The sequence below is a fragment of the Nelumbo nucifera genome, chromosome 3 (genome assembly GCF_055504915.1).
Source record: "Nelumbo nucifera cultivar China Antique chromosome 3, China Antique-T2T, whole genome shotgun sequence".
Taxonomy (NCBI): Eukaryota; Viridiplantae; Streptophyta; class Magnoliopsida; order Proteales; family Nelumbonaceae; genus Nelumbo; species Nelumbo nucifera.
In genome coordinates this window covers 35,828,218-35,854,942 of record NC_142651.1, presented here as the reverse complement: position 1 = coordinate 35,854,942, position 26,725 = coordinate 35,828,218, and the positions used below count along the sequence as shown (strand labels likewise).

At 37.3% G+C, this 26,725-nt stretch overlaps 1 protein-coding gene across 3 annotated transcripts in view; it reads left to right on the top strand.

Annotated features, from left to right (window-relative positions):
• LCBK1 (long-chain base (LCB) kinase 1) overlaps positions 1-26,725 on the top strand; it is a 49,803-nt gene that overhangs the window by 7,376 nt on the left and 15,702 nt on the right. For all 3 annotated transcript variants that reach the window (XM_010252599.3, XM_088902167.1, XM_010252607.2), the window contains exons 3-7: positions 3,129-3,679; positions 3,789-4,157; positions 6,362-6,455; positions 6,580-6,617; positions 14,066-14,212. In XM_010252599.3, coding sequence (XP_010250901.2) covers positions 3,254-3,679; positions 3,789-4,157; positions 6,362-6,455; positions 6,580-6,617; positions 14,066-14,212 — 1,074 coding nt within the window. In that variant the 5' untranslated portion in view covers positions 3,129-3,253. The remainder of the gene's footprint in view (positions 1-3,128; positions 3,680-3,788; positions 4,158-6,361; positions 6,456-6,579; positions 6,618-14,065; positions 14,213-26,725) is intronic.

The following is a 26,725-nucleotide window of genomic DNA, read 5'->3' as shown; positions in this document are numbered from 1 at the left end:
AGCTGAAAAGGAAACAATGGTAAATTGTATAAACATCAGATACAAAAAGTGAAGAATTTTGGAATTAGAGGCTGGTGAAGTCCTTAAGGCAAGTCCATCTGACCAATAGCCTCTCTGCTCTACCTATCATTGATTCTTGGGAGGAGGGCTTACCCTTGAAAATGCGGTTATTCCTCTCTCCCCAGAAGGACCAACAGATTACTAAAGGAGTAGAACACCACAGAAAGCACCTCTTTTGCTGAAACCATACTTCTGGCCAGCAAGAGAAAATATTGCGTTCATCCTGAGGCGGTACCCATTGACTCCCCAAATAATTTGATGAAATGTGTCCATACAGTGTATGAGAATGAACTATGTAGCAGGAGGTGGTCAATTGACTCCCAATCATTTTCACACAGAGTGCTGATTCACGAAAATCATCCCTCTAGGATGAGGTTATTGAGGGTTAAAATCTTGTTCAAAATAGCTGTCCAAGTGAAGAACACCAATTTGGATGGGGCATCGACCTCCAAATCCACTTCCATGGAACCCCTCCCTGGGTGTGAATTCAACAATAGATGGGCATAGGATTTCACCTGAAATTCCCATCTTTGTTACCTTTCCACCACCTGCTACCCATGTGTAATTGGCTTACTATTTTCATATGATTCACTTGCAAAGTAACTATAATTCAAAAGAAAAAGAAAAATGCACATAATTACAAATGAGGACTTTCAATCTAATCAAAACATATCCATGCTATATATAAAAGTGTGGATGCAGAGTGAAAGTTTTTTTGGACTAAAATTACCCTCTATTTCTTTGTTTGAGAAAGGGTATAAAAGTCATTTTATTACAAATTTAATGCTAGTTTTAATGGCTAATAAAATGGCCATATTTGTGTATTTATTTCATCCCTAATTGTAAAATGTAATTTTAGATCTATGTCAATATTTTTAATAATATAAACCCATATATTTTAAAATTGATTCATAAATAAAACTACAAAAATGTAGAAAAAACTAGACACATTTATGATATTTTTATTAATCAAATAAAAAATATATTTTTATTAATAAGTGTAACAAACAAGAATTATTTTTATTGATAATGAAAAGAAATGCATTATTTAGAACTGACCAAAAATGAAATTATTTTACTGTTTGGAAAAGAGCAATAGTTCAACTTTTGGGTCAAATGTGTTAACCTTTAACATCATAGTAAATAAAAAATAATAATAAAATGTAAAAATAAAAAATGAAAAAAAACATAAATATTTCCAAAAAAACATTCAAGCTCATGTATAATATCATATATTTATTATATTAAACAAAAAGTAGGTGTGACATATCATGATTTTTTTTACAACAGAAATACAAAAAAATTATAGAAAATTTGAACACATCTATAATTATATATTTATACTACTGTTAAAAATATGAATAAGATTGTGGAACTTTCTTTTGACTAAAATACTCATTTCTGAATTTAGTCCCTATTTAATTGTGAGGTTTAAATTGTAAATTGAACTACTACTTTTCACCTCATTCAATTCCCTCTATCTAAATCTTAATTTTTTTTTGATAAATGGACAAAAAAAGATACACCAAAAAGATAAAACATTACAAAAAGAAGAGTTTAGCCTACTCGATCTGATTATCACATATTTGGATGAAGTGTTTATGTAATCAGATTTGGATTTTGCAATCTGCATCCAATTCATAATAAAAAAACAAAAATAAAATATATAAAAATAAAAAATAAAAAATACATAAAGTTTATAAAAAAAATTGGATGCATTATTATATCATCTAGAATTGCTATGTGCAAAGCACATGAACACTTACTAGTAGCAACAAAAAAGACAAGCCAAAATGGTAAATTTAAGGTGCTAAGCCAGCCTGGGCCTGGGCCTTGGCTATAGCTAGGAATGGCAATGGGGCGGGGATTACATTCCCCATCCCCGACCCCGACCCCCAAATCGTCCCCCGATCCCCATCGGGGAAAGAAATTCCCCTCCATCCCTGACCCCGATGGGGATGAGTTACTCGTTGGAGACCTGAATCCCCGACTTGAGAGAGAGACTCCAGACTTGCGACTTGCGAGTAGATTCAGATCTGTACTGAAGTAGATTCAGATCTGTAATCTGTTTGAGATTTCAAAAATCAGAAATCAAAAGCATTGAGAGAGAGAGGACCATTACGGGCTTTGAGTTGCAGCATTGCCTCACTTGAGAGAGAGAGAGAGAGAGAGAGAAGGAAGAACAGATCAATGGAAGAAGAAGAGTAGGGCACTACCATACTAGGGTTTTGTGTTTCAAGCTTTCAGCCCCCGCATCTGTTCTTTCGTCTTCGTCTGTCGAATGGTAGTAGAAGAGTCTTAACGGAAGAAGAAGAGTAGGGCACTACCATACTAGGGTTTCGAGTTTCAGGCTTTCAGCCGCCGCATTTGTTCTTTCTTCTTCGTTTGTCGAGTGGTAGTAGAAGAGTCTCTCGAGAGTTTTAAGTTTTTGTCTTTTTAGTCTTTTACTTTTTTACTCTTTTTTGAGTTTTTGTAATCTGTGTAATGTTTAATTAATTGTTAGTTGAAATTGTTATTTGTTAATCAAATAATTCATAATATAATAATATAATAATATAAATAATATATTATACATTTTATATTAATCGGGGCCGGGGCGGGGATTGAATTCCCCACCCCCATCCCCGTCCCCAATCGGGGATTCAATGTTAGCCCCATCCCCAATCCCGACCCCACCAAAGCACTCAGCATACTCGGCCCCGCCGGGTCGGGGAGACTGGGTACCCGTCGGGGACGGGGAAAATTGCCATCCCTAGCTATAGCCCTATCATAAGCTAAGCTAGCCCTAGCCCATGATCACCCCTACTTGAATAGTGAATTGTGAACCCTCTTACATCATTTTGTCATGTTGAAGAGTTTAAAGTATATATGCTATTATCCTTTAATAATCTCTTCAGTCTTCAGGTTGGGATTGGGTGATTATAGTTCACCTTCTTAGCATTCTATTTTTTTTGGTAGGTTATTAGCATTCTGGGTTACTTGGAACTATCATGCACATCTTTCTCTTCAACAAGTATAATGTAAATTCTTTCTGAATTTTCTGATACTCAATTTAAGTAACTATGCAGGTTCTATTATACTGGCATTTGTTGGTCCTGTTGTGGCTTCTACTATACAGATTGTATGAGGTTCGTCTTGCCATTTGCACTTTGTGGTTTGCAGTTTCAATTAAGGATTTTATTGTGGAAAGCAGATGCAGAATAGTGGAAATCTTTCTCAGCATATTAGTCCTTTGAGGTTGACCACTCAGCAGTCTCTTCGCCGTTTGGGCAGTAGATGTTCTCAAATAGCAACAGGGCAGCATTGTTCTCCTACTGTATTTCCGGAAAAACGTGGCAAAGTAAAAGCTTTGAGGCAAAATGAGGTCAATGATACCAGTGACAATACAGGAAAATTAAAGACACATGACCACAGGATTGACATAGGAGATGAACATTCTGATCTGCTGGGATACACTGTATTTTCTGGGAGACTCATTTTGGATAAGAGAACATCCAGCGGAGATGCTGATGCACAAACATCAAAAGAAACTAGGAACCAAGATGCAGTTGATGCCAAATTGACAAGCAAAGCATTAGTCTGGGGATCACATATGTTGTCTCTGGATGATGTGATTTCAGTATGTTCTTTCTAGTCTTTTTGATCCTTATACCTTAATAATCTTTTCCCTTCTGATTTTTGGAGTATCCTAACCTGGGAAATAATGGTTTAAACCATGATATTGGCAGGTATCATATAATGCGGGTCTTAGACATTTTACAGTTCATTCTTACCCAATCAGAAAGGGATCCTGTGGTCTTTCCTGTTTCATGAAGCCTCAAAGAAGTCGAAAGGACTTTCGCTTCATTGCTTCTAATGTAGAAGAAGCCCTTCAATGGATTAGTGGATTTGCTGATCAACAGTGTTTTGTGAATTGTTTACCTCATCCCTTAGTTTCTTCCAAGAAGCAGGCATCTGACATGGTTGTTAATGATTTCCTGCCTGAACCAAATATCAAATGTAAAAGCCCACCAAGAATACTTGTAATACTAAATCCACGTTCTGGTCATGGTCGCTCAAGTAAAGTTTTCCATAGCAAAGTGGAACCAATATTTAAGGTTTGTTGCATTTCTGTTCATGTATTTTAGTTTCTACATCTGGTTACCATGCAGGTTCTGTTTTGGGGTGGGCGGTAGGTTCGTCTCTTTGTTTGGGCTTGGGCCATTGGAGAACACTTATTTTTCTTTTGGTTTGGGGAGTTTTATACTAGTTTTTTTTTTTGTTTTTGTATTTCTACTTGAATACGACTTCCACTGCTTCCGATCAGATGAAGAAAACCTATCATATAAGTTTGCCTTTATAATACATGTAACATATACCTGATTTTTTTTCATAGGTAATAGAAAATTTAGATAAGAAATGAGCATACAAGCTGAGAATGGAAGAGGGAGGCCAATTAGAAAAAAAAAGGGAAAAAAAAACTTGAAGTAGTAACCTCCACAATACCTAATGCATTGATAACCACAAAATAAATGGAAACCTGGCTTCCCTCCTAACAGGTTAATAGCACCCAACCAAAAAATGAGATTCTCAACATAAACCCCACAACGCACATTCATCAACACGACCTTATCAACAACCCCAAGCAAACATCAATTCTCAACTACTGGACCATAGCCTCCTTAAACCCCAACCTTCACACAGAATATCAAATCTTGACAGTTTTGCCTCATTTCTCCTCCACTCTCACTTTTACCATGAGTATTATCTGCCCACTTTCAACCTGGGTTCTTCATAATCTCATCCTGCAAGAAACTCAAGTCCACATGGCCACCAATGACATCTGTCCTACTTGTCTCTGTATACTAAGGAAACCCAGACCCCCTTTCTGATGCTTATGCTTTCTCATATCCTGTTCCTCAATCCCTGCCCAAGGACTTGTATTCTTATCTACCTTATTTCATCTTCATGATCTAATTCTAATTTAAGTTTTATGCAGTGTATGGATATGGAAAGATAAAAATTTGCTGAATACTAATTTCAATGGGTTTTGCATTGGACAAAACATGACAAAATTCTGTTGAAGATTCTTAAGTGGGCTTATGTTGTAATACTAACATGCTGAGTTCCATTAAAATGACAGTTGATTTGAAGAGTTTATAAGTATAAAATAATCAATTTGCATTCAGATTGACAATTATCAGACTTGGTATTATGACTTATGCAACCTGTTGTCTGGCTTCCTCGGGGAACAGTCTATTAACAGTGCATTATTGTTATTTGTTGTTCAATGTCAGATTATAAACTTTCATTAAATACATTGAAAAATAGAAAAAAGGTTCAACTTCCCAAGGAATGGAAATACAGATATAGGCCAAAGGGCCTATCTCATCCCATATACGAAAGATGACAAAATAAAAATGTCTATCTCTGCAGGGCAGACCACCAGTACAACTCTGCCTTAACCATTGTTATGGAAAGAGAGTCCACTTGGGAGTTAACTGACCTCTGGACCTAATTGAATGAGATATTCATGCTAGCTGCCAGAGATCAAGCTTCTTTAATCTAGTGCCTATAGATACAAGGACCAGCATCCGGTTATGCATCCACCCAACCTCAACTCAACTTGGCTAACCCTTGTCCTATCTGTATGGGTTGGCTACAGGAATCATATTCCACCATTCCATGCTGCTCAGTGTTGTATCTGTTAAATTATGGGCCCTCAAATCATTTCTCAGTACTTCAACCCATGTCTTTTTTGGCTTGCTCTTATCTCTTATAGATCCTTCAACTGGCAACAGATCACTTCTCATTCATGCTATAGATGGTCTTCTTTGCATGTGGCTGAACTGGCTTACTCTACTTTCCCCTCATTTATCACTTATTGGGGCTACTCCTAAGTTCCTACAAATTTGTTCACCTGACTACCACTTTGAAATCACTCAACCTATCTACTCATTAACATGCATTATATTGAAACAAGGGGTCAAAGAAAATTGTACTGGGGACTGATTGATTAAGGATGAATGGTCCTTCATGTAATTTGGTTGCTAGAAGGCCAAGCCAAGGCTAGCTGTCAAGGAGGATGTGAAGAACTTTAATGTATATACCTATTTCTATTTAATAAAATTTAACAGTTACTGATTGAACTAGAAAAAAATATAAGAAGCATTATACAGATATGGTAAATTGATGAGGAGCCCAGGTATTATACAGTTAATAGCATCACAAATTTTCTGTTCTTCTTAGAGAGATAAAAAAGGTACGTTTCATAGTTTTCTATAAATATTCATAGTTATGCTGAGTTCCAAACTTATGCCAGCTTGCAGGGTTCAAGATGGAGGTAGTCAAAACACAATCTGCTGGTCATGCTAGAAAACTTGCTTCCAGTGTTGAACTTAGTACATGCCCTGATGGTAGTACTGACCCATGCTTACTAAGTTATGATATTTATTTATTGGGTTGTACTTATGCATCAAATTTATTATTTATTATGTTATACTTAATGCATGCAACATTTTTTTCTGGATTTTCGTTCAGGAATAATATGTGTTGGAGGTGATGGAATTGTTAATGAGGTTAGTAATTTTCTATTTTTTGTCATTATTTCTTTTCTTTTTTGTCATTTAAACAAGACCCCTATTCCGTGATATGATAACTATAATTACAGGTTTGTTCTTGTGGTCTGTTATTTCTGGTTTGTGTCCACAGGGTCATGTTGACTCACCTTTTATTTCTGTTAAACAAGACCCCTATTCCGTGATATGACAATTGTATCTTTTATTTCTGTATTTTAGTAAAGAATTTGATTCCATTTCTACCCCCAAATTTCATCTAATCCAAACACTGCAAGGTTTGTCTAGGGAGCAAACTTACACCAATATACAATAACTACGGAACCAAACTGATTCTACCATTTGGAGAAGATTTGCAATGGCTATTGGTTAGATAATTGCATCCTTCCATGATACCCTTGTAAGTCCCCATAATAATTTTATGGGAAAAATGGAAAATTACCACAAAAGGCATGATTATTTTAAATATTACCTTTAGGGATGTCAACTCTAGCACGTTGCTTTTTTGTTTGAGAAAAAAAATGGTAAGCAGTTTTGATTTAGTATTTGGAGTTTCTTATTAATGATTCTGGCATGCATTTTTAATTTGGGTTGATTTTGATGGGAAATTTATTCGCTTGGTTTCTTTTTCTTATTTCCATATTAGGTAATTGGTAATCAACAATTACCGACTAGTCTAAGGTATCCATTTGGATTTTTCCTCCCTTTGCTCCACATATGCAGTTATTGAGCTTCATGGTGATGGTTGAATTGAACTGCATGTCATCATAATCATCTAACCCTTATCCCAACTATATGTAATAAGTACGTGGAATTTATATATCAGAGAGAAAAAATTACAATGCTATCAGTACAGATATTATCAATATAAGCATCCCTAAGAGAGGTGTGAGGTGCAACCTCTCCCGTCATAATGAAAAAAATTATAATTACAACCACATCCAATACAATTGTTCACTATCCACCCCTTGCTTAGAGAGAGTATCAGCTAAAGCATTGGCTGTTCTCACCCATTGTATTCTCAAAGTGATGTTTCTTGTCAGCCATTTAAATTTCTTCATCTTGTTTTTTTAGCCCCAAATTACAGCTTTGGCTCCTTTAACCACCCCAACCACTTTAGAATCACTTTCAATTATCACATTCTCCAAGTTCATCTCATTTGCAATTTGTACTCCCTGTAGTACTGCAAAAGGTTCTGCTCTAGTAGAGTCTCTCACTCCCACTGGGCCTGAGAAGATGGCAATGATATGCCTTTCTTTATGTCTAAAAGATCCCCCAACTCTAGTAGGGCCTGAATTACCTTGGCTGCTTCCATCAAAGTTCAATTTGAAAAAATATTCTGGAAGGGGCATCCACTCTTGAGATTATTTTTTCTTTCTTGGAAGAGCTCCTTGCCACTACATACCAGTTCCTCCAAAAGTTGGCTATGTGAATCCTGCCTTGCCATTCTTTTCTGTTTAATGTTATTATTTTAAACATTTAAATTGTCAAACATATTTCATGCTATTACTTCAAATGTTTTCACTAGAATATTTTCTTTATATTTCAAGTTAAATGCATATCTGAATATTCAAATTCCTTGGCAGATTTCATGCCATTATATGTAGTAGTTGATTAGAGATTTTTCTGTTTTAACTATAAACTTCATTTATAGTTAGAGAAAATATACAAGAATCACATGTAGGAGTTGGTTGATCTTCTTATGGGGGCAGATGGCTGATGGATATTTTGAAAGGTATGAAGGCAGCTAGTTGCAAAAGGATTTAGACTTGCAATATTGACTACACCAAAATGTTTACTACTGTAGCAGAGATGAATTCTATTAGAGATCTGCTGGCCTTGGCTGTTAATTTTTCATGGTGTCCCCATCAATTGGATATTAAGTATGCTTTTTTGAATTGAGATGCTTAGACCTTAGACATACAATATTGACTGGACCATAACATTTTCTGTAATAGCAAAGATGAAATCTGTAAGAGTTCTATCCTTGGATGTTAATTTTTTATGGCTTGTCCACCAGTTGGATATTAATAATGCTTTTTTGGATATGAATTTAGAGGAACTATGTATGATTTAACCTCCAAGTTTCTAGATTTAACGTAGTGGGGGGAAATGCAAGTCATTTAAATTGGAAATGTTACATTATTGCTTGGTGGGCCAATTTCTTTATGTTAATTTAAGCAAATGGAGCATTATAGATTGGGTGAATAGAGAATGGCACAGGTTTGGTCCTGCGAGTATTAGAATGAGGGGGGATGGTTTATTATTATTGAAGTGTTAAGACTGGTTGTCCCTAAGGATTAGGCACCTTTAGCTACAATTAGACTTCTAGCCCCCAACAGTGGGTGGATTAAGAAACAATCACTGTTCTAAGTTAGTATGGATCCTTGTTGCAAGTATCCCTTAGCATGCCTAGTGTCTAAAGACTTTTAATATCATAGGAGATTTCATTAGTTGTTTCAAGAAACATGTTCAAAAAATAAATTTAGCAAAAATGCAAAAGTTGTGATGAATGTGGGAAAATGATGCATTGCAGCCTTCTGCAGCACTAGATGTAGGAAAACAATTTGTGAAGAGATTTGAGCATCCCTAATTTACCTAAACATATGAAGGGAGGAACAGTCAATAGTTGTAGCCTGTAAGCCTGTACTAAGATTTAGAAACTGATAGTTTTCTTTACAATTGTTTCCTTTTATGCCAGCTAGAAAATTTCTGTTCATAGTTGCATAATTTAGCAACTTTCTATGTCATTTAGGAAACTATTAGGCAACTACTATTTTGAAGAGTTTTTACTTTTTAGCTTTCTATTTTCTGGTTTCCATGTTTGCAAGTTTCTATTTTTCTGGTTTCAAGTTTTGGATTATTGATAGTTCTAAGTGTTGGTTGGATTAGAAATCAAATTTAACATGGCCAAATTATAAAAAATTTCTAACCCAACCTATGAACTGATTTCCCAATAATTTTGAAATCTGAATTTCCGAATCGATCTTGCACAAAACTGGACCAGATTTGAAACCAAGTTAAATGCTGATCGTAATTGATATGGAGTCCACAAAAGCAGCTCCCAGTGTGGTAGTTCATGCCCTATATCAAACCTAGATCGGCCTCCTACTGAAGATGGTGCAATAGTGTGTGTGGAGCCGATTCAACGATACAGTTTCAGCAAAACTGAACTCCAACCTCCTTGGATCGATACAGCTGTTATTGGGAAATCTGTTATAAGTCGAAAGGTGTAGAAGAGATAGGAGCAGACCAAGACAATTAATATGGCATTGAATAGAGTGGAATGATAGAACATGCTTCGTGTAGCCAACTCCATATAGTTGACACAAGACTTGATTGAGTCAAGATGCAATTAAGTTTCAAGTTTGTCAACGAGGGGGACCTGTCTTGGACTGATGTTTGATTATCTAGGGTTCTAGTTGAGGTGGATAGCTTGGATAAAATACTAACAGTTGTGGTTCTGCTATTTGTAATAGAGCTTTATGAGGTTGCATCATAATTGAAGAGTAAAAACTGGTTATTTTTATTCCAAGAAATAGAGAATTTGGAGATTATCCAATCCATCAGAAGGTTGGGGATGTTGGATTGCTGAAAAGAGGTATTGTTGCACGCAGAAGTTGAGTTGTCAAGATGAGAGGTTGAAGAAGATTATATGTAGGTTGGGGAAGGTAGAGATGGAATTTTGCAATGGACAGGAAGACATGTAGATGATAGGTATTGTTAAAGTTATTAGGTGGCAGGGCAGTTTGGTCTTTTTTATAGATATTTTATATTCTCTTTTGTACTGTATTTAAATAAGGGCACAAATGTCTTTTTACATATCATTAGTAAAAGAAATAAAAGTGGGTCGGCAGTTAGAGATAGGAGTTTGAACTCTCTTTTGCTGAAAAAACCCTTCTGTTTATTCTCTTCTTCTTTCTTTCTCTTTTCTCTCTCAATTTGACTGTTCTCCTCTTTTGTTGCTGTTTTTCTCTTGTTTTAATGGCTGTTTAAGGAAGATTACATGGTATCAGAGCAGCAGTAATCAATTGAATAGCCTTTGATACCATATAGTTCTTTCTATAGAGTGAACTCTCTCCATACTTGAAGTGAAAAAAAAAGACTAAAAAAGGACTGGTTGTTATTGAAGAAAGGAGGCTTCCATGCCTCAGGTTGCAGTAGTTTGTGGTTTTCTAAGCACCCTCTAATCGACAGCCTGAAGAGGGGTGCTTTTTTGATGTTCACTTGTTCAGATCAATTGCTTTAGTCTTTTATCAGTGTGTGGTGATTGAGTGATGTGGTGTGGCGACAACTTAGTTGTATGGTTATAAGATTGGCTAGTGGTTCAGGTAAGTGGTTGATTATTTTTTTAATGATTTTTCGTACTGAAAATTGGTTGCTCCAGGCCATGGTTTATTTTACAAGAAAGGAGGAGATTTATTACTGGAAAGATATTTAGATGCACATTGGGCAGGGTCCTCAATGGGCAGGAAGTCTACTACAAGTTATTGCACCTTTTCTTTTTGTGGAAATCATATCACTTAGAAGAGTAGGAAGTACAGCATGATTGGTAGAATTAGTTAAAATTCTAATTACGTGGTGCACATACTTTAACGAGGACATGGATCAAAGTAGCATGTAGCTGACTTCATATAGTTGGGATGCTTAGATGATGATTCTAATTGTGTGGCTGAATGGGTGATAATGAAAAAATAAATGGTGGTATGGCCATTATCAATGCTGGTCTTAGCTATCTAGGGTCTTGAGAGGGGTTGACTAGATATGGACCTAACCTTTGGTAGCTTTTGTACACAAAGTAGCCAGTCTCAAACTTGACACACTTGTTAGCTTGAGATTTTACTATTGCACCAACAAATGGTCCATGAAAAAGACATAGAGGTGTTTGATAATAATTATTATTTATAATACCCAATACCCACAATTTGGTAATACATTGATTCTTGTCTATTGATACATGAGATAACGGTTGGAGGTAGTGAGGTGAATTTGTGGAGTTGAGGCGGTTTTCAGAAAGTAGTGTTGATGTTCAGGTCAATGTGGTCAACAGGAGTAACAGGTGCAAATAGCTAGGGATTGCTAGAGGTTTGTGGTTGAAACTTTTGTCTAGAGAAATGAGAGTGTTTTGGATATGGACACAGCAGCAAATAACATAACTGATTCGCTTGCAAGGCAAGGGGTGAACAGGGAAAGATTGTTTTGGGGGTTTACATTATAACTGTAATTTGATTGTAAGAACAGACGAGTTAGATAGCAAGGGCTATCCTAACATCTATGTATTGTAATTTCTATACATATATTCTTAATGAATAAATTACATTGTTACCAATAAAAAAACTTTTGTCTGGAAGAGAAGGCAAATCTGAATAAAGGTAGTGGTAGGAAGACTGTTCTAAGAAATTTATTGGAGAATAAGTGTTGAGAGGTCAACCTAATTTGTCAAATAACAAATAATAGTAAGGGATCAGGTGGCATGGATTGTGAATCAGAGTGCTTGTCTTTGGAGAACGACATACTAGCTCAATCTGAATTCCTGGAAGTCATTGACTTGTACCAAAATCAAGTTTGAAAAGAAGATGAAGTGCATGCAAAGAAGGGTGTGTTCAAGATGATACTGTGGATTTGCAGAAGGAATGCTATGAAGATCAAAGCCGTTCAACTGTGGAAATGGAAAAAGAAGGATCTTTCTGTTGTATGGTTGTGCCAACCTTTGATTTGGATATTGAGAAAGATAAGGCAGAACTGATCTTTCCCTTCGATGCTTTTGTAGGGGGAAAAAAGAATTTAGCTGATAGGACTAGTTGACCTATTGGTGGCTTTGATATTTTGGTTGGGTGTGTGGGGGTTGATTTGAGTTGTAGGAATGGTGGTCCTGGGGTTCCACTAGAGAATTTGTCTGAAGCTTCTGTTATGAAGGATTATAACACTAGTCTACAATGTTTTAAGGGTCAGAAGAATCAGAGCTTAGTGCATATTATTAAAATTTTCTCTCTCCAGAAAGGTGGTTTATATGGTGCTGGCCCTTGTAAGAACTTTCATAAGGATGTATAAGAGGAGGATTTTAAGGGATAACATGTGTTGTTCAAAAAATTATGGTAATTTGGACAAGTGTTAGAGGGCTGTCAAGAATGGATTTTGGAAAGTGTCTCAGGGTTTGATGTTCTGCAATCAGCCTAAAGTTGATAGTAGGATTGATTCATTAAATAGCCTCAAAGAGGTTTCCGATAGAGGTAGGGATGTGGAGGAAGAGGTGAAGGGTGGTGGTGGTGGATGGAGTAGTGAGATTAAATGAGGTTAGGAGATTGGAAAAAAACTGGACATGAACAAGTTGATTAATAAAATGATGGAGATTGGAAAGGCCATTGGGGTGTTTTATATAGGAGGAGATGTCTCAGCCGTAAAAGTGTTTGAGATGCTGGAGGAATGAGAAAAGAGGATGTTAGAGGAGGAAAAAACAGAACAGAGAAAATCTATCAAAGAGCTGCTTTGTAGGTGTTAATTTGGATGAGGGGCAGATAGATCTATATGCCTCCATTTTGGGGCATGCGGTTGGTCAATGGCATTTGAAGTACTTTGGTCTCCCTGTAGGTGGCAACCATAGATCAATTCACTTCTGAAATTTGGTAGCAGAAAGATTTTCTAAGAAATTGGCATGTTAGAAGAGGAATTATGTATGTATGGGGAGTGGAATTACTCTAATCAATTCCACTCTATCTAGCCTGCCCATCTATTTCGTCTTGGCTTTTAAAATCCTGGTAGCAGTTGCATAAAGACAAAAAAAACTTATGAGGGACTTTCTTTGGGAGCTAGATGAGTCAAAGAAGGATCATTTAGTGAGATGGGAGATTGTAAGATAATGTAAGGGGAGGAGGTGGTGATGGTTAATCATCTCTAAAAGGTCTATGTAAACTTTATATATTATTGCTGTTTATAATTAATATAATTGATTGTTATTTATCAAAAAAAGGGAGATCGTATGCAAGAGCAAAAGCTAAGGGGGGTTGGGATTGCACAACATCAAACTCAGCAATGCTGCTTTGTTAGGTAAATGGTTTTGGAGGTTCTCTTTGGATTAGGACATGTTATGGCACTAGGTGGTGGCTGACATGCATGGGCTAAATACTCTTCCCCTGTTATGGCACTAGGGGGTTTATTATGCATTATTAACCATTTGTTTCCTTGTAATTTATGGCATAGCAAATCTATGAAAGCTATGTTAAGTTACTTTAGCTTGTGGTATAAGAATTGAGCACTACTAGTTTTAAAAATTTCCCTTGAAAAGAAAGAATTTACAACAATGTTAATCCTTTTAAGTCTTTAAAGTAAATGCTCATTCATTATATATTCTACTTTCTTTTTCAGATTCATATTGTGAATTACAGTGGATTATCCTTTGGCTGAAAATTTCTAATTCAAGTCGCACTTTCTCAAAGTTCATTTAAATTTTGTAGGTTCTGAATGGTCTACTTAGTAGAGAAAACCAGAAAGAGGCAATTTCAGTTCCAATTGGCATTATTCCGGCAGGTTCTGATAACTCACTTGTTTGGACTGTTCTAGGAATTAGGGATCCTGTTTCTGCTGCAATAGCTATCGTAAAGGTAACTCAAATTTGTCAGTTTTGACATGGTTTTGATACCATAAGTAGTTAATCAAGAAATTTATGACATCCATTTGATTTTATATAGATAATTTAAGCATCTTGGTAATAGTTTCTTTGGCTATTTGTTTATTTATTTATAATTGGAAATATTTCATTAACAGAAAGGGAAAAGGTAGAAAGCTTTTGAGCTCTCTAAAGAACAAAGGGTCACCAGAAGACCCCATGGAAACAAAATATGGAAAAGAAGCCTAGCCTGGGATAATGGAACTCAACTAACATTCCTTCTTGGAGCCCAGCAATATGGGGTTCAACCCCAAGTAAGTAGAATGTTGAATGGGAAGTATAACAGGTGCTGCAGTGGGATTGTAGGAATATAGGAGTCCTGATTTTTTAAAGTCCCTAACATTTGGAGCACATTAATAATGTGCTATGTGAACTACTTTAGTATTAATGTGTGTTCTGAAAAGCCCAGTTAGAGTTTTGATTCAAAGGTTTAAAGATGAACCAATCCAATCATATTTTTCTTAATTTCATGTAAAAATGTGCTTTGAGCATTTTCTTTGCCTTGTGATTGTTGGCAATTGATTAGAAAAATGATGAAACCTTCCAGATATTTCCTTGGAACTTGAAATGTTTGCACATAACAAATTAAACAATTTGTATTTTTAGATGGTTAACTGATCAGAAAATTTTATTAAATATAAAAAAGCTTAAAGACTTTGTTGAGAACAGCTAGCATATTCAATGCATGTACAGTAGTGAACCCAAGGTTTAAAATGTTGGTGTTAGTGGAAATGTCGGTCATCCAAATATAAGAAACATGTCGGAAATGTCAGAAATATCGAAAATATCATATAGAATGTAAAAATTATAGACATGGTGGAAACATCATAAGAAAATATAGATTGATATTTTATGAAATGATAGAGGAAGCATAGGCACACCCTTTTAAATTATTATCTTGTTCCTAATCACTAAACAAAGCTAAGAAACTAAGGTTATAGACAAAAGAATGCATTCAGAAGTTGCCTTGTAAACCTTATGATTCAAGGTTTCATGATAAAATGAGTTAAGGAAAAATTTAAACTCATAGAAAATGTAAGTGGTTGTAATAGATCAACCAAATAATCTATTACACAAAGGAAAACTAATATTTAACTTCATGCTTGAAATGAACATTGAGCTAGCTCAAAGTGGTAACCATATTAGTTAGGCAGGCAATAATATTGTTGTTTTTTTTTTGTTTTTTTGATAAACGCGTGGCAGTTTTATTTAGAATTGTAATATTCTACAATCACCCTAAGAGAAGGCACAATACCTCCCCTTAGAAATGAGAATATGATCACACTCTAAACAGAATTATAATTATAAGGTAGCCCAAGACAATTCACCCCTTGATACCCCTTGTTTAGCCAAAGAATCAGCCATAGCATTTGCCAATCTGCTAACCCAGTGAAATCTAACTGACATGTTCCTTGTAAGCCAATTAACTTTCTTGAGAAGATCCCTATAGCCCAAAAAGACTGTTTCTAGATCCGACATCCAACCCACTACCACCTTAGATTCCCCTTCAACTATCAAGTTCTCCACTCCAAGATGGTTAGCAACCTGTATTCCTTGTACCACTGCTAGTATCTCAGTCCTTGTAGAGTCACCAACTTCCATTGGTCCGGAAAATAAGATAGGATGTTGCTATCCTCATCTCTCAAAATCCCTCCTATACCGAAGGGCCCTAGATTGCCTTGACTGCTCCCATCAAAGTTGATCTTTATCACTCCCTCCAAGGGGGGGGGGTCTCCAATCTGCTTGTAATCTCTTCTTTTTGCAAGTTGTAGACGCCACTTCTGCCCAACTTCTCCGAAGATCAACAAAAGAATAATTCACAAAAAAGGTCTGAAGTTTTCAGCTAGAAAATTGTCCTTGTCAATATGCACTCCTTTACTTTAGCAAGGCTTCTTTCCTTTTCTTGAAATATTCTGACATTCCTCTCCTCCCAAATGGTTCACAAAAAAATTGCTCTGATGCACCTCCACATTAGTTTCCCTCTCTTTGTCAGTCGCCCAAAGGTAGACGGATCAAAAAGCAGGTTTACTTCAGAGGGAAAGTTCCATTTGCACCCAAACAACATAAAGACTCAATTCCAAATAATAGCAGCAAAAGAACAAAAAATTAGCAAGTGGTGACAGTCCTCACACTTCACTTAATACAAAATATACCAGTTTGGGGACAGACACAAGGTTTCTTCATTTGCATGTCATCCAAAGTATTGATCTTGCCATAATAAGCTTCCCAACAGAAAACAACTACTTTAGGAGGGATAGGCCTTGACCAGATTTGTTTAAGAGGGAAAACCTGGTAGGAAGGTGTGGAACAAAGGGACTTGAAGAAAGAGGCACAAGAGAAGGAGCCAATCGGAGTCAATATCCAAATTCTTTTATGAGGTTTAGAGGATATTGGTACTTCACATATCTACAATAGTATCACCAATTTATGTTATAATACTCTCTCTTGTACTCCATATAGTACTGGACCTGCTGGTAGTGTTCACTGGGGAATATGTATGTCATGGAAACTATCTCTTGTACTCCACATAATGTTGGTAGTGTTCACTAGGGGATATGTATGTCGTGGAAACTATCTCTTGTACTCCACATAGTGCTGGTAGTGTTTATTGGGGAATATGCCGACTGCAGGCGCACATTGACCCCTGCGCCTTTTTTGCACCTTGCGCCTTGACCTCTCTTTGGGGACATTGTACTATTTTCCATTGCTGATTAATAAGTTTCTTTCAATTATAAAAAAAAAAAGTTCAGAGATTGAACAAGAAAAGTTAAGTCAGCCTTAAGGAGATGGGATGAATTGCAGAGGAAAGGACAATTCAGTGGTGGGCATGTTTTTTGGATAGAAATGTGGTGTTGGAGTTGGAAAGAATTTATGGTCAAAAATCTTCGAGGGTTTTGAAGAAGCAGCCTAATGCGGTTAGAAGATTCAATATTCAAAAAATTCCTAAAAACAATCGAAGTATCAAAGTTGTTTACAAGATTGAAAGGGGGTTTGTTTGGAATTGGACCTATTAAGAAGGTGAAGAAGTCAAAGAAAATTAGTAGAAGAAGCAAAGAGTTTCCTATTTAAGTTCATATAGAATTGAGTCTTTTTGTTTTGTAGTTGAAGGTTGTTGTTTGTGTGTGTAATGGGGGTGGTTGTATCTTCAGTGGTTTTTTCTTGTGTTTTCGTAGTTGTTTATGGCTTTTTTTTTTGAGTTTGTGTCTTGTTTGTTGGAGTTGTAGGTAACTCTTCTCTCAGGTAACTGCTGGTCACCTTCCTTTATATTTTCTTTTTTCATTTTAATAATTATTTTGTTCTTTTATTACCAAAGTAAAAAGGATCCAACTCTAAGCTTTCTTTTAAAGCCACATCCTTGGCAAGCTGATCAGCCATCTCATTAGAACTTCTAAGAATCCTTCTGAATGAGCAGTTAATTTGATTTCCAAGAGAAAGCATTCTCTAACACAGTGCCTGAAAAAAGCCAAGAGATAACAACTTGACAGCCCCCTTCCACAACGATGTTGTTTAAATTGCATTAAGTTGGGAAACTAATCAATCACATCAGAAAACCCTGAACTCCATCTGAGCGACTTGTATCTGATGCCTCTCTTCCAAAACTCACACATGTGACAACAACCTTATTATAAGGTTCATCTACTTTAACCGTTGCTTCACCTTGCTTGTCAATTCCCCACAAACATTAAGACAATACCAAACCGTAAACTTGCTTCCATTATTCCAGATCCCAACCACCTGTGGAATGGAGGCTACTTTATGCCCATCTATGAAATTTCTGCCCACAAAAAGATCTTATGGGAGTTGGTAGCCTTTTCCACCCCCTGGATGTATTCCACAAAAATCACCTATTAGTTTTAAATATCAACTCACCAAGGATGAAATGGTAAATTTGAGGGCAGTCTTGGCAAAATTTTAACTGTTAAAAGGTTTGAAGGTTAAACTCTCAAGGAGTGTGTTGAATGGAGTTGGAGATATTGAAAGGGAAGTTCCGTTGGCTTGTGCCAATGCTTTCGAATTCTGAATTGGTGAACTCCCTTTCACTTACTTGGGAATGCCAATAGAGGGGGGGGGGGTACCAAATTCAGGTGCATTGTGGAGACCAATTTTGGAGAGGGTCGAAAGAAGGCTGGATGAATGGAAAACAAAATATCTCTTGTTTGGGAGGGGGAGGGAGAATAACTTTAATTAGAAGTCTTTTCAAGTTTACCAACCTATTATATGTCTTTGTTGAAGATCCCAACTCAAATAGCTGAAAGAATTGAGAAGGTACAGAGGGATTGCTTATGGGAGGGTGTGGGGAAATAAATTTCATTTTGTGAAATGGGACAAGGTCTGTAAACCCAAGAAGGGAGGATTGAGGTTTAGAAAAGTGAGAGTTTTTAACAGGGCATCGATGGGAAAGTGGTTACGGAGAGATGAAGAATCATTGTGGAGGGTGGTGGTGGGGAAGTATGGGATGGTAAGGTTTGGTTGGGAACCTAGAGAGGTGAGGTCTTTATATGGGGTGAGTGTGTAGAAAGGGATTATGAGATTTAATAGGGAGTTTAGAAGTCTAACAAGTTTTTTCAGTAGGTGGCTCAAGAATTAGGTGTTGGGAGGATGATTGGTGCGGGATAGGCAAGCTGAATGAGTTATTCCCAAGATTGTATAGGTTGGTTGAGGCTGAAGTTACTATTAGCTGCTGTTGTGAAAGAAGGGAAGCACTTAAAATTTTATCTAATAAAAATAGGGGTTCAGCCCCTATAATTTTTGAATTCTCTTCTTTCTTTTTCTTGTCATGAATATGTTGATTTTCTATACTTTAACATGAGGTTTATACTTTTGTTATGAAAATTATGGATAGTTATTAAGGAAATATGGTTATGGGACCTAGGGAACTACCCTCGGATATATGCTTTTTACTTAAAAAAAATCCATCACCTAGGCAACACCTAGGTGCCCGCCTTGATAACTAGGCGACAAGGTGCCCCCCTATCGTCTAGCCTCGCCTTGGTGCCTTGAAAACTATGCCTTGAACTTTTGTTATGAGTATTTTATCCATCAAGAAAAAGCAATAAGTCATTCAGTTCAGTCACTCTAGCTATTTGCAAATGGATCCTTGGACTAAGATGTGATTCAAACCAATAAAATTAGCAGAATATTTTAGATTAAAGCAAAAGAAAGTAAGGAAGAAGAAGACAGCAAGAAGAAGAAGGAAGATTGGAGAAGAAAGGAGAAAGAAAGGAGTTTGATAATCTCCTCTTTCCCCCACTAATCATTTTTATAAACTTACTTAAGTTACGTAATTTACAAGATTGCCCTTAAGTAGGCATCCACATCAGCACTATACTTAGAAAACATAAACAAGAGCTAAAGGCCCATAAAGAATAGGCACAATAAGAAAACATAACAAGAAAGAACTAATAAGAAAGACACTAATGGGCTAGGGCCCATTCAGCCCAATCTCTCTACACTCCCCCTCAAGCTGAGCATAGATATCCATCATTCCCAACTTGCTTATATAGTGAACCAACTTTCCTTTAGGAACACCTTTTGTCAAAACATCAGCCAACTGTTCTTCAGAAGCAACAAATAGTAGACAAACTTCTCCTGAGGCAACTCTCTCATATAAAATGCCTATCAACTTCAATGTGCTTAGTTCTATCATGTTGAACAGGACTATGTGCAATGTTGATAGCAGCCTGGTTGTCACAGTATAACATCATTGGCTTCTCACCATCTATACCCAATTCATCTAAAAGTGATCTCAACCACAAAAGTTCAGAAACTCCATGTGCCATTGCCCTGTACTCCGCTTCAGCTGAGGATCTTGCCACTACAGACTACTTCTTACTCCTCCATGATACAATGTTCCTTGCTACCATAGCACAGTAACCTGAAGTGGACCTCCTATCATCAATACATCCGGCCCAGTCAACATCAGTGTATGCTTCCAGCTTCATATGTCCATGCTTAGCAAACAAGATACCTTTTCCCTAGAGTCTCTTTTAGATAGCACAAAACTCTCTCAGCAGTTGCTAAATGTGTATCTCTGGGAGAATGCATAAACTAGCTGATTACACTAACCGCATAGGAAATATCTGGCTGAGTTATGCAAAGGTATAATAACTTCCCAACCAGTCTCTGGAACACTCCCTTATCAGGCAATGGTTCACTTTCAGTAGCTAACGACTTATGATTTAAGTCTATAGGAGCAGAAGCAGGTTGAGCCCCCAGTTTGCTTGTCTCTACAAGGAGATCAACACATACTTCCGCTGAGAAATGAAGATACCATCCTTAGATCTGATAACTTCAATTCCCAAGAAATATCTAAGTTCTCCCAAGTCTTTAATTTCAAACTCAGTGTTAAGAAAGCTTTTGAGATGAACAACTTCCTGAGTATCATTACTAGTAACCACAATATCATCAACATAAACAATCAGAAGGGTCACTAAGGAATCTCTCCTCTTAACAAACAAAGTATGATCCAACTGAGTCTGTGTGTACCCAAAAGCAACAAGAGCAGCCCAAAATCTGTCAAACCAGGCTCTAGGAGATTGCTTAAAGCCATAAAGAGACTTCTTCAGTTTACAGACCTTTCCTTGCATCTCCTTCCCATACACCCTTGGAGGTAAAGACATATAGACTTCTTCATGTAGGTCCCCATTCAAAAAAGCATTCTTTACATCAAACTGATGAAGAGGCCAATCAAAAGCAGTAGCTAAAGATAGCAAAACTCGAACTGAAGTCATCTTGGCTATTGGGGCAAAAGTTTCTAAATAGTCAGTACCATACATCTGAGTATATCCTTTAGCAACCAAACAGGCCTTATATCTCTCAACAGTACCATCAGAATGATACTTAATAGTGAACACCCGCTTACAGCCAACCGGTTTCTTTCCCAAGTATTGTTCTTATGCAAAGCATCTAGTTCAGTCATCATAGCATCCCTCCGTTCTGGTTTGGACAAGGCATCTGGGATAGATCCGAGAGTCACATGTGTGGAAGCAGAGACGAGGAAAGAATAGTAGGAAGGGGAAAGAAGGCTATAGGACAGGTGTTTGGAAATGCAATGAGCTATACATTTTCGTTTGCCTTTGTGAAGGGCAATAGGGAGATCAAGGTCAGGGAAGGTATCCGAATTGGTAGAAGAGGGCTGACCTGTTACCTCAGTAGTGATGGGAGGAGCAAAAGGCACTTCTAAAGGCGTGGAAACAACATGCATGTCTTTGAGTCTTTGTCTCTGGTACCACCTCTGGATAATAGGATGGGAAGGAAAAGTAGGGGGATGAGTAGGAGGGGGAGTAGAGATAGATGACTTGATTGGAGGAGACTTTATAGAAGATTCAATGGGAATTGGAAGAGGAACAGATGATGACACTGCAAACAACTCCTTTGAATGCTCCCCCTCAAGAGAAGTACCAACAAAAGGAACAAACATTGCAAATGTGACATCTCTAGAAACAAAGCGAGTGCCACGAACCGGATTAAAACAGCAGTACCCCTTCTGTGTGGAGGCATATCCCAAAAAGACACTTGTGTACTTTAGGCTAAAACTTATGTCTTTGATGACTGTGAACATGAACATAGCAAGTGCACCCAAACACCCTAAGAGGAAGTGAGAAGAGATCCTTATTTGGGAAAAGCAAGCTAAAGGGAGTTTTAAACCCCAGAACCCGAGAAGGCAATCGGTTGATCAAGTATGTAGCTGTAAGGATAGCATCACCTCAAAACTTAATAGGAACATGAGAAGCAAAAAGGAGGCTCCTCACAACCTCAACCACATATCTGTTCTTTCTTTTCGCCACTTCATTTTGTTGAGGAGTGTAGGAACAGGAACTCTGATGAATAACTCCAAAGGTATCAAAGTAGGAGGAAAGACTCTTCTCAAAATATTCCTTTGCATTATCAGATCAGAATATTTTGATCCGAGTGTTAAACTGGGTAAGTATAAGTTCATGAAATTTTTGTACAATATTTGGTACTTTATTCTGGGATTTCATAAGATAAATCTAGGTGCAACGAGAGAAATCATCAATGAAAAGAATGAAATTTTTGTAACCCCCCATAGCAGGTAAATGATATGGTTCCCACACATCAGAGTGCACAATATTGAAAGGAGAAACAAATCTTTTATTATTCATTGAAAAAGATTGTTTACAATGTTTTGCAAGTTCACATGACTCACAATGAAGACTCAATAGGGATATTCCCTTAAACATTTCTGGAAACAAATGACTCAAAGCTGAAAAAGACAAATGACCAAATCTGAAATGACATATCATGACTATTAACTGACTCTGATAAAACAGACTCCAAAGCTACTTGGCTAGGTAATCCAGGACTTTGATCAGAGACATCTAGCAAGTATATCCCATTTGCCTCATGGCCACTCCCAATTGTCCTCTGAGACTTCAGGTCCTGAAAAACACAATAAGTAGGAAAGAAGGTTATGCTACAGTTCATTGATTTTGTTAAACTACTAACAGATAAAAGGTTAGTGCTAAGTTTGGGAACATGAAGGACAAAGGATAATACAAGTGAGTCAGAGGCTTTAATATTCCCCTTGCTAGAGATGGAAGCAAGAGACCCATCGGCAAGAGAAATCTTCTCTCTACCCGAGAGAAACTGGTATGAACAAAAAAGGTTGGGTATGCTAGTCATATGGTCTGATGCACCAGAATCTATGATCCAAGGAATTCTACGATTACCTGAGGTTGTAGCATGATTTGCAGAAGCACAAATACCTGAATGGGAAAAAGCGGATGTAGAGGGGGTGCCCAAGGAGGAAGATGCAATAGTAGACTCCAAGTGGTTTATCAACTTCCCATATCTCTCAATTTCTGCCTTTACTATTGCCAGTTGTTCCACAACAGATTTTTCTTCACATTCAGATACTGTAGCAACATTTGCATTCTTGGGCTTTTCAGACTGACCATCCTTCTTAAAGTTGTTCCGAAACCTCTCAAGAAGATCTGGATGAAGCTTCCAACAAGAATCCTTAGTATGTTTCGGCTTCTTGCAGTATTCACATATCACCTCCTTTTTTTCATTTAGCCCCTTTGGTTTTATTCCAGCATGTGCAAAATGTTCTGGAGGAGGTGGGGTCTATAGCTGTACCCGTCGCCTGCTCTCTTCACTACTCACCATAGAGTATGCCTGAGCAAGTGACACTTCATCCTTCGCCAGGATATTCTGCCTTGTAATATCAAATTTAGGATTGAGTCCCATAAGGAACTCAAACACCCTGTTTCTTCCCACAAATTTCCTGAAAGTTTCTACATCTTTGGTGCTTTCCCATACAAAAGCTTCCATAACATCTATCTCCTTCCATTGTGACTTCAACATTGAATAGTAGACAACCACACTCTTCTCCCCCTGTTTTAAATTTTTCACATCATTCTTCAGTTTGTAGGCCCTTGCAACATTTAATTTCTGAGAGTATGTCTCTATCTCACTATCCCAAATCTCCTTGGGTGAAGTCATCCACAGATAGTGTTGACGTATGTGGGGCTGCATAGAATTTACCAACCACCCACTAACTGTGTAGTTATCCTACATCCATTTCTCATATGTAGGATCAGTCTCATCTGGCATCACCTTACTACCCGTTAGAAACCCTAGTTTACCTCTACTACAGACATGGATCTTAATAGACTGTGCCCAAGTAAGGTAATTTGTTCAGTCAAGTTTAATTATAGTCACTCCTGCCAGAATGGAATCTACGGGACCAACCCCCAACATCGGGATCTGCTTCACCTCACTTCCAGATTGCTCCATCAATCAAACGAAAATCAAAAAGCAATGTTTTCAACCTTTATAAACCTAACTAAGGTCAGTCAAGCACTCAAAAGTCCCAAAACTAGGGTTTCACTGTACCTGGCCTTCGGGGAGAAAGAGAAAAGAGGTAGCCGCTCAAACCAGAGCTATCCAAACCACTTCCAATTGCAGCCACCCATTTTTGGAGATAAAAAGGAACCCTCCAAGCCTTGAGCGCCACACCCAAACAGCCTCTTCAACCCGTAACTGGAAATTCTCTAGTCAGCTAGGGTTTTGGGAAAAAAATCTGCAGTCTTACTTTCTTGGTAATTTTCGGCCAGATTCTGACTGTCCAAACCCTCTACCAACTAAGCAAACAAGATCTCTAAATAATCAGCAAAAAAACCAATAAAATTAGAAAAAAAAGAAAAAAAAAGGGAAAAGCAGAAGGGAGACCTTCTCTGATACCAAGATGTGATTCAAACCAATAAAATTAGCAGAATATTTTAGATTAAAGCAAAAGAAAGTAAGGAAGAAGAAGAAGACAACAAGAAGAAGAAAGATTGGAGAAGAAAGGAGGAGTTCGATAATCTCCTCTTTCCCCCACTAATCTTTTAACAAACTTACTTAAGTTACATAATTTACAAGATTGCCCTTAGGTAGGCGTCCACATCAACCCTATACTTAGAACACAAGAGATAAAGGCCCATAAAGAACAGGCCCAATAAGAAAACATAACAAGAAAGAACTAATAAGAAAGACACTAATGGGCTAGGGCCCATTTGGCCCAGTCTCTCTACAGACTCTTTTCCAATGAATTCTAAGGTATTGAAGTTAATTTTGATCCATTTGCTTCTTTAAGGCCCTTACAGAACCAGTTGACCTCTCTGGTTTGTCAATCCCTGTTAAAGAAGTCTGGTGTCAGCCTATCCCTACAAAGGTTGGGATGCTTTTTTTGGAAAGAATCAACACAGGTGATTTGCTTCAAAGAAAGAGACCCAATAGGTGTTTATCTCCTCATTGGTGTGTTCTCTGTAAGGCTGAGGGTGAATCTGGTTAGTGGTTACCACTTATTAATTTCCTGCCAATTTGCAAAATGTATTTGGGATGGTTTACTTTGTTTGGGTGCAGATGGAATTCCCCTCTAAATGTGCAAAGCTTATTTACCTCTTCTTCCTTCAGCTGGCCAATGAAAAGAGGAAGGATTATGTGCATATGTGTTAGGGCTGCTGTATGTTGGTTTATTTGGGTGGAAAGAACTGAAGAATATTTTCTGACAAGGAGAGAAGCTTAGAAAGTGTGATGGAAGTGATTGACATAAGGGTAATGTATTGGCTGAAATCATTGGAGTTGTTTGCAGACTTCTTAGTGGATGATCTGCTAAGAAACTGGAAGGAAATTGTCAAGTCAGTCTCAACTAAGATGACTTCAAGTCCCATATGGAATCCTCCCCCTCATGGCTTCATCAAGCTGAGTTTCAACGGTAGCAGTTTGGGAAATCCAGGACCTTTCGTCATTGGGGGATATCTAAGGAATGAACAAGGGAATATAATAGCCATGTTTTCTGGTTCAATTGGAGTGGGTGACTCCCTTAGGGCTGAGGTAATGGCAGCCATGGAAGGGGTAAAAAGAGCTAGGGACCTGAATATCAATAAGCTGGTCATAGAAGGAGATTCTGAGATAATAGTGGGCTGGTTAAAGGAAGACAAGATTGGGCTTTGGAACTCCAACAATGAGAAGAGAAAGTTTAAGTGGTTGACAAAGGACATTGATATAAAATGTATTTGGGTAAAGAGAAGTGCTAATTTCCTCACCGATGGACTAGCTAGGCAAGGGGTTTATAGGGATTCTATTTTCTGAGCTCATTTGTAACTGTTTTTTCTCTTTCCTTTGAATTATTTTTGGATCCCTCAAGGAGTTAAGACATTTTATTTCCCCTCCTTTGTATTTTAACCTCTTATATTAATGGAATGCTTCCTGTTATTGATAAAAAAGAAATTCTTGATCCAACTTCTGTCAGGGTAGCTTGTTGGGTACTACTAAGAACTGGTTTAAAGGCACTTATCCATGTCCATGGCGAGAGATCTATTGAAATGACCAAAACATATTAAAATTTATGCAAAAGTTTGGAGGTTTGACTTAAACTTCAACTAGCTTAAAGACCCCTGCCACTCCTGAAGGCCCTGGATTCACTAGGCTACTACCATCAAAATTAAGCTTAATGATGCCTCTCTCTGGTGGTAATCATCTTTTTTTGAATCACAATCTTTTTGGATGAGGTTACAATCACTACCCCCACTTTCTAGTAACTGTGATATACTCAATTATTGCCTTCCTCTCCTAAAACATTCTTGCATTCCTCTCTCCTCCCAAATTGTCCAAATGGCTGCTGCCCTAATGCATCTTTACATAATTCTTCTCCTTTGCATTGGCCAGGTGAATGTTGATGAGGAGAATAAGTTTAGCCATTCTTGACAGAAGAATCCACCTGTACCCAAATATAGAGAAAAACCATTCCTAAATACAAGTAAGAAATGGATAGGAGATTAGTAAATGATACCGAAGTTTCACCACAAGCTTTACAAAGAATACAACAATTAGGAGATAAACACCAGTTATGCCTCCATTTTGAAAGAGCATCAAGTGTATTATTTTCTCCTGAAAAACCTCTTAATAAGAAGCATCACTTCTAGGAGGGATAGGAGTGATG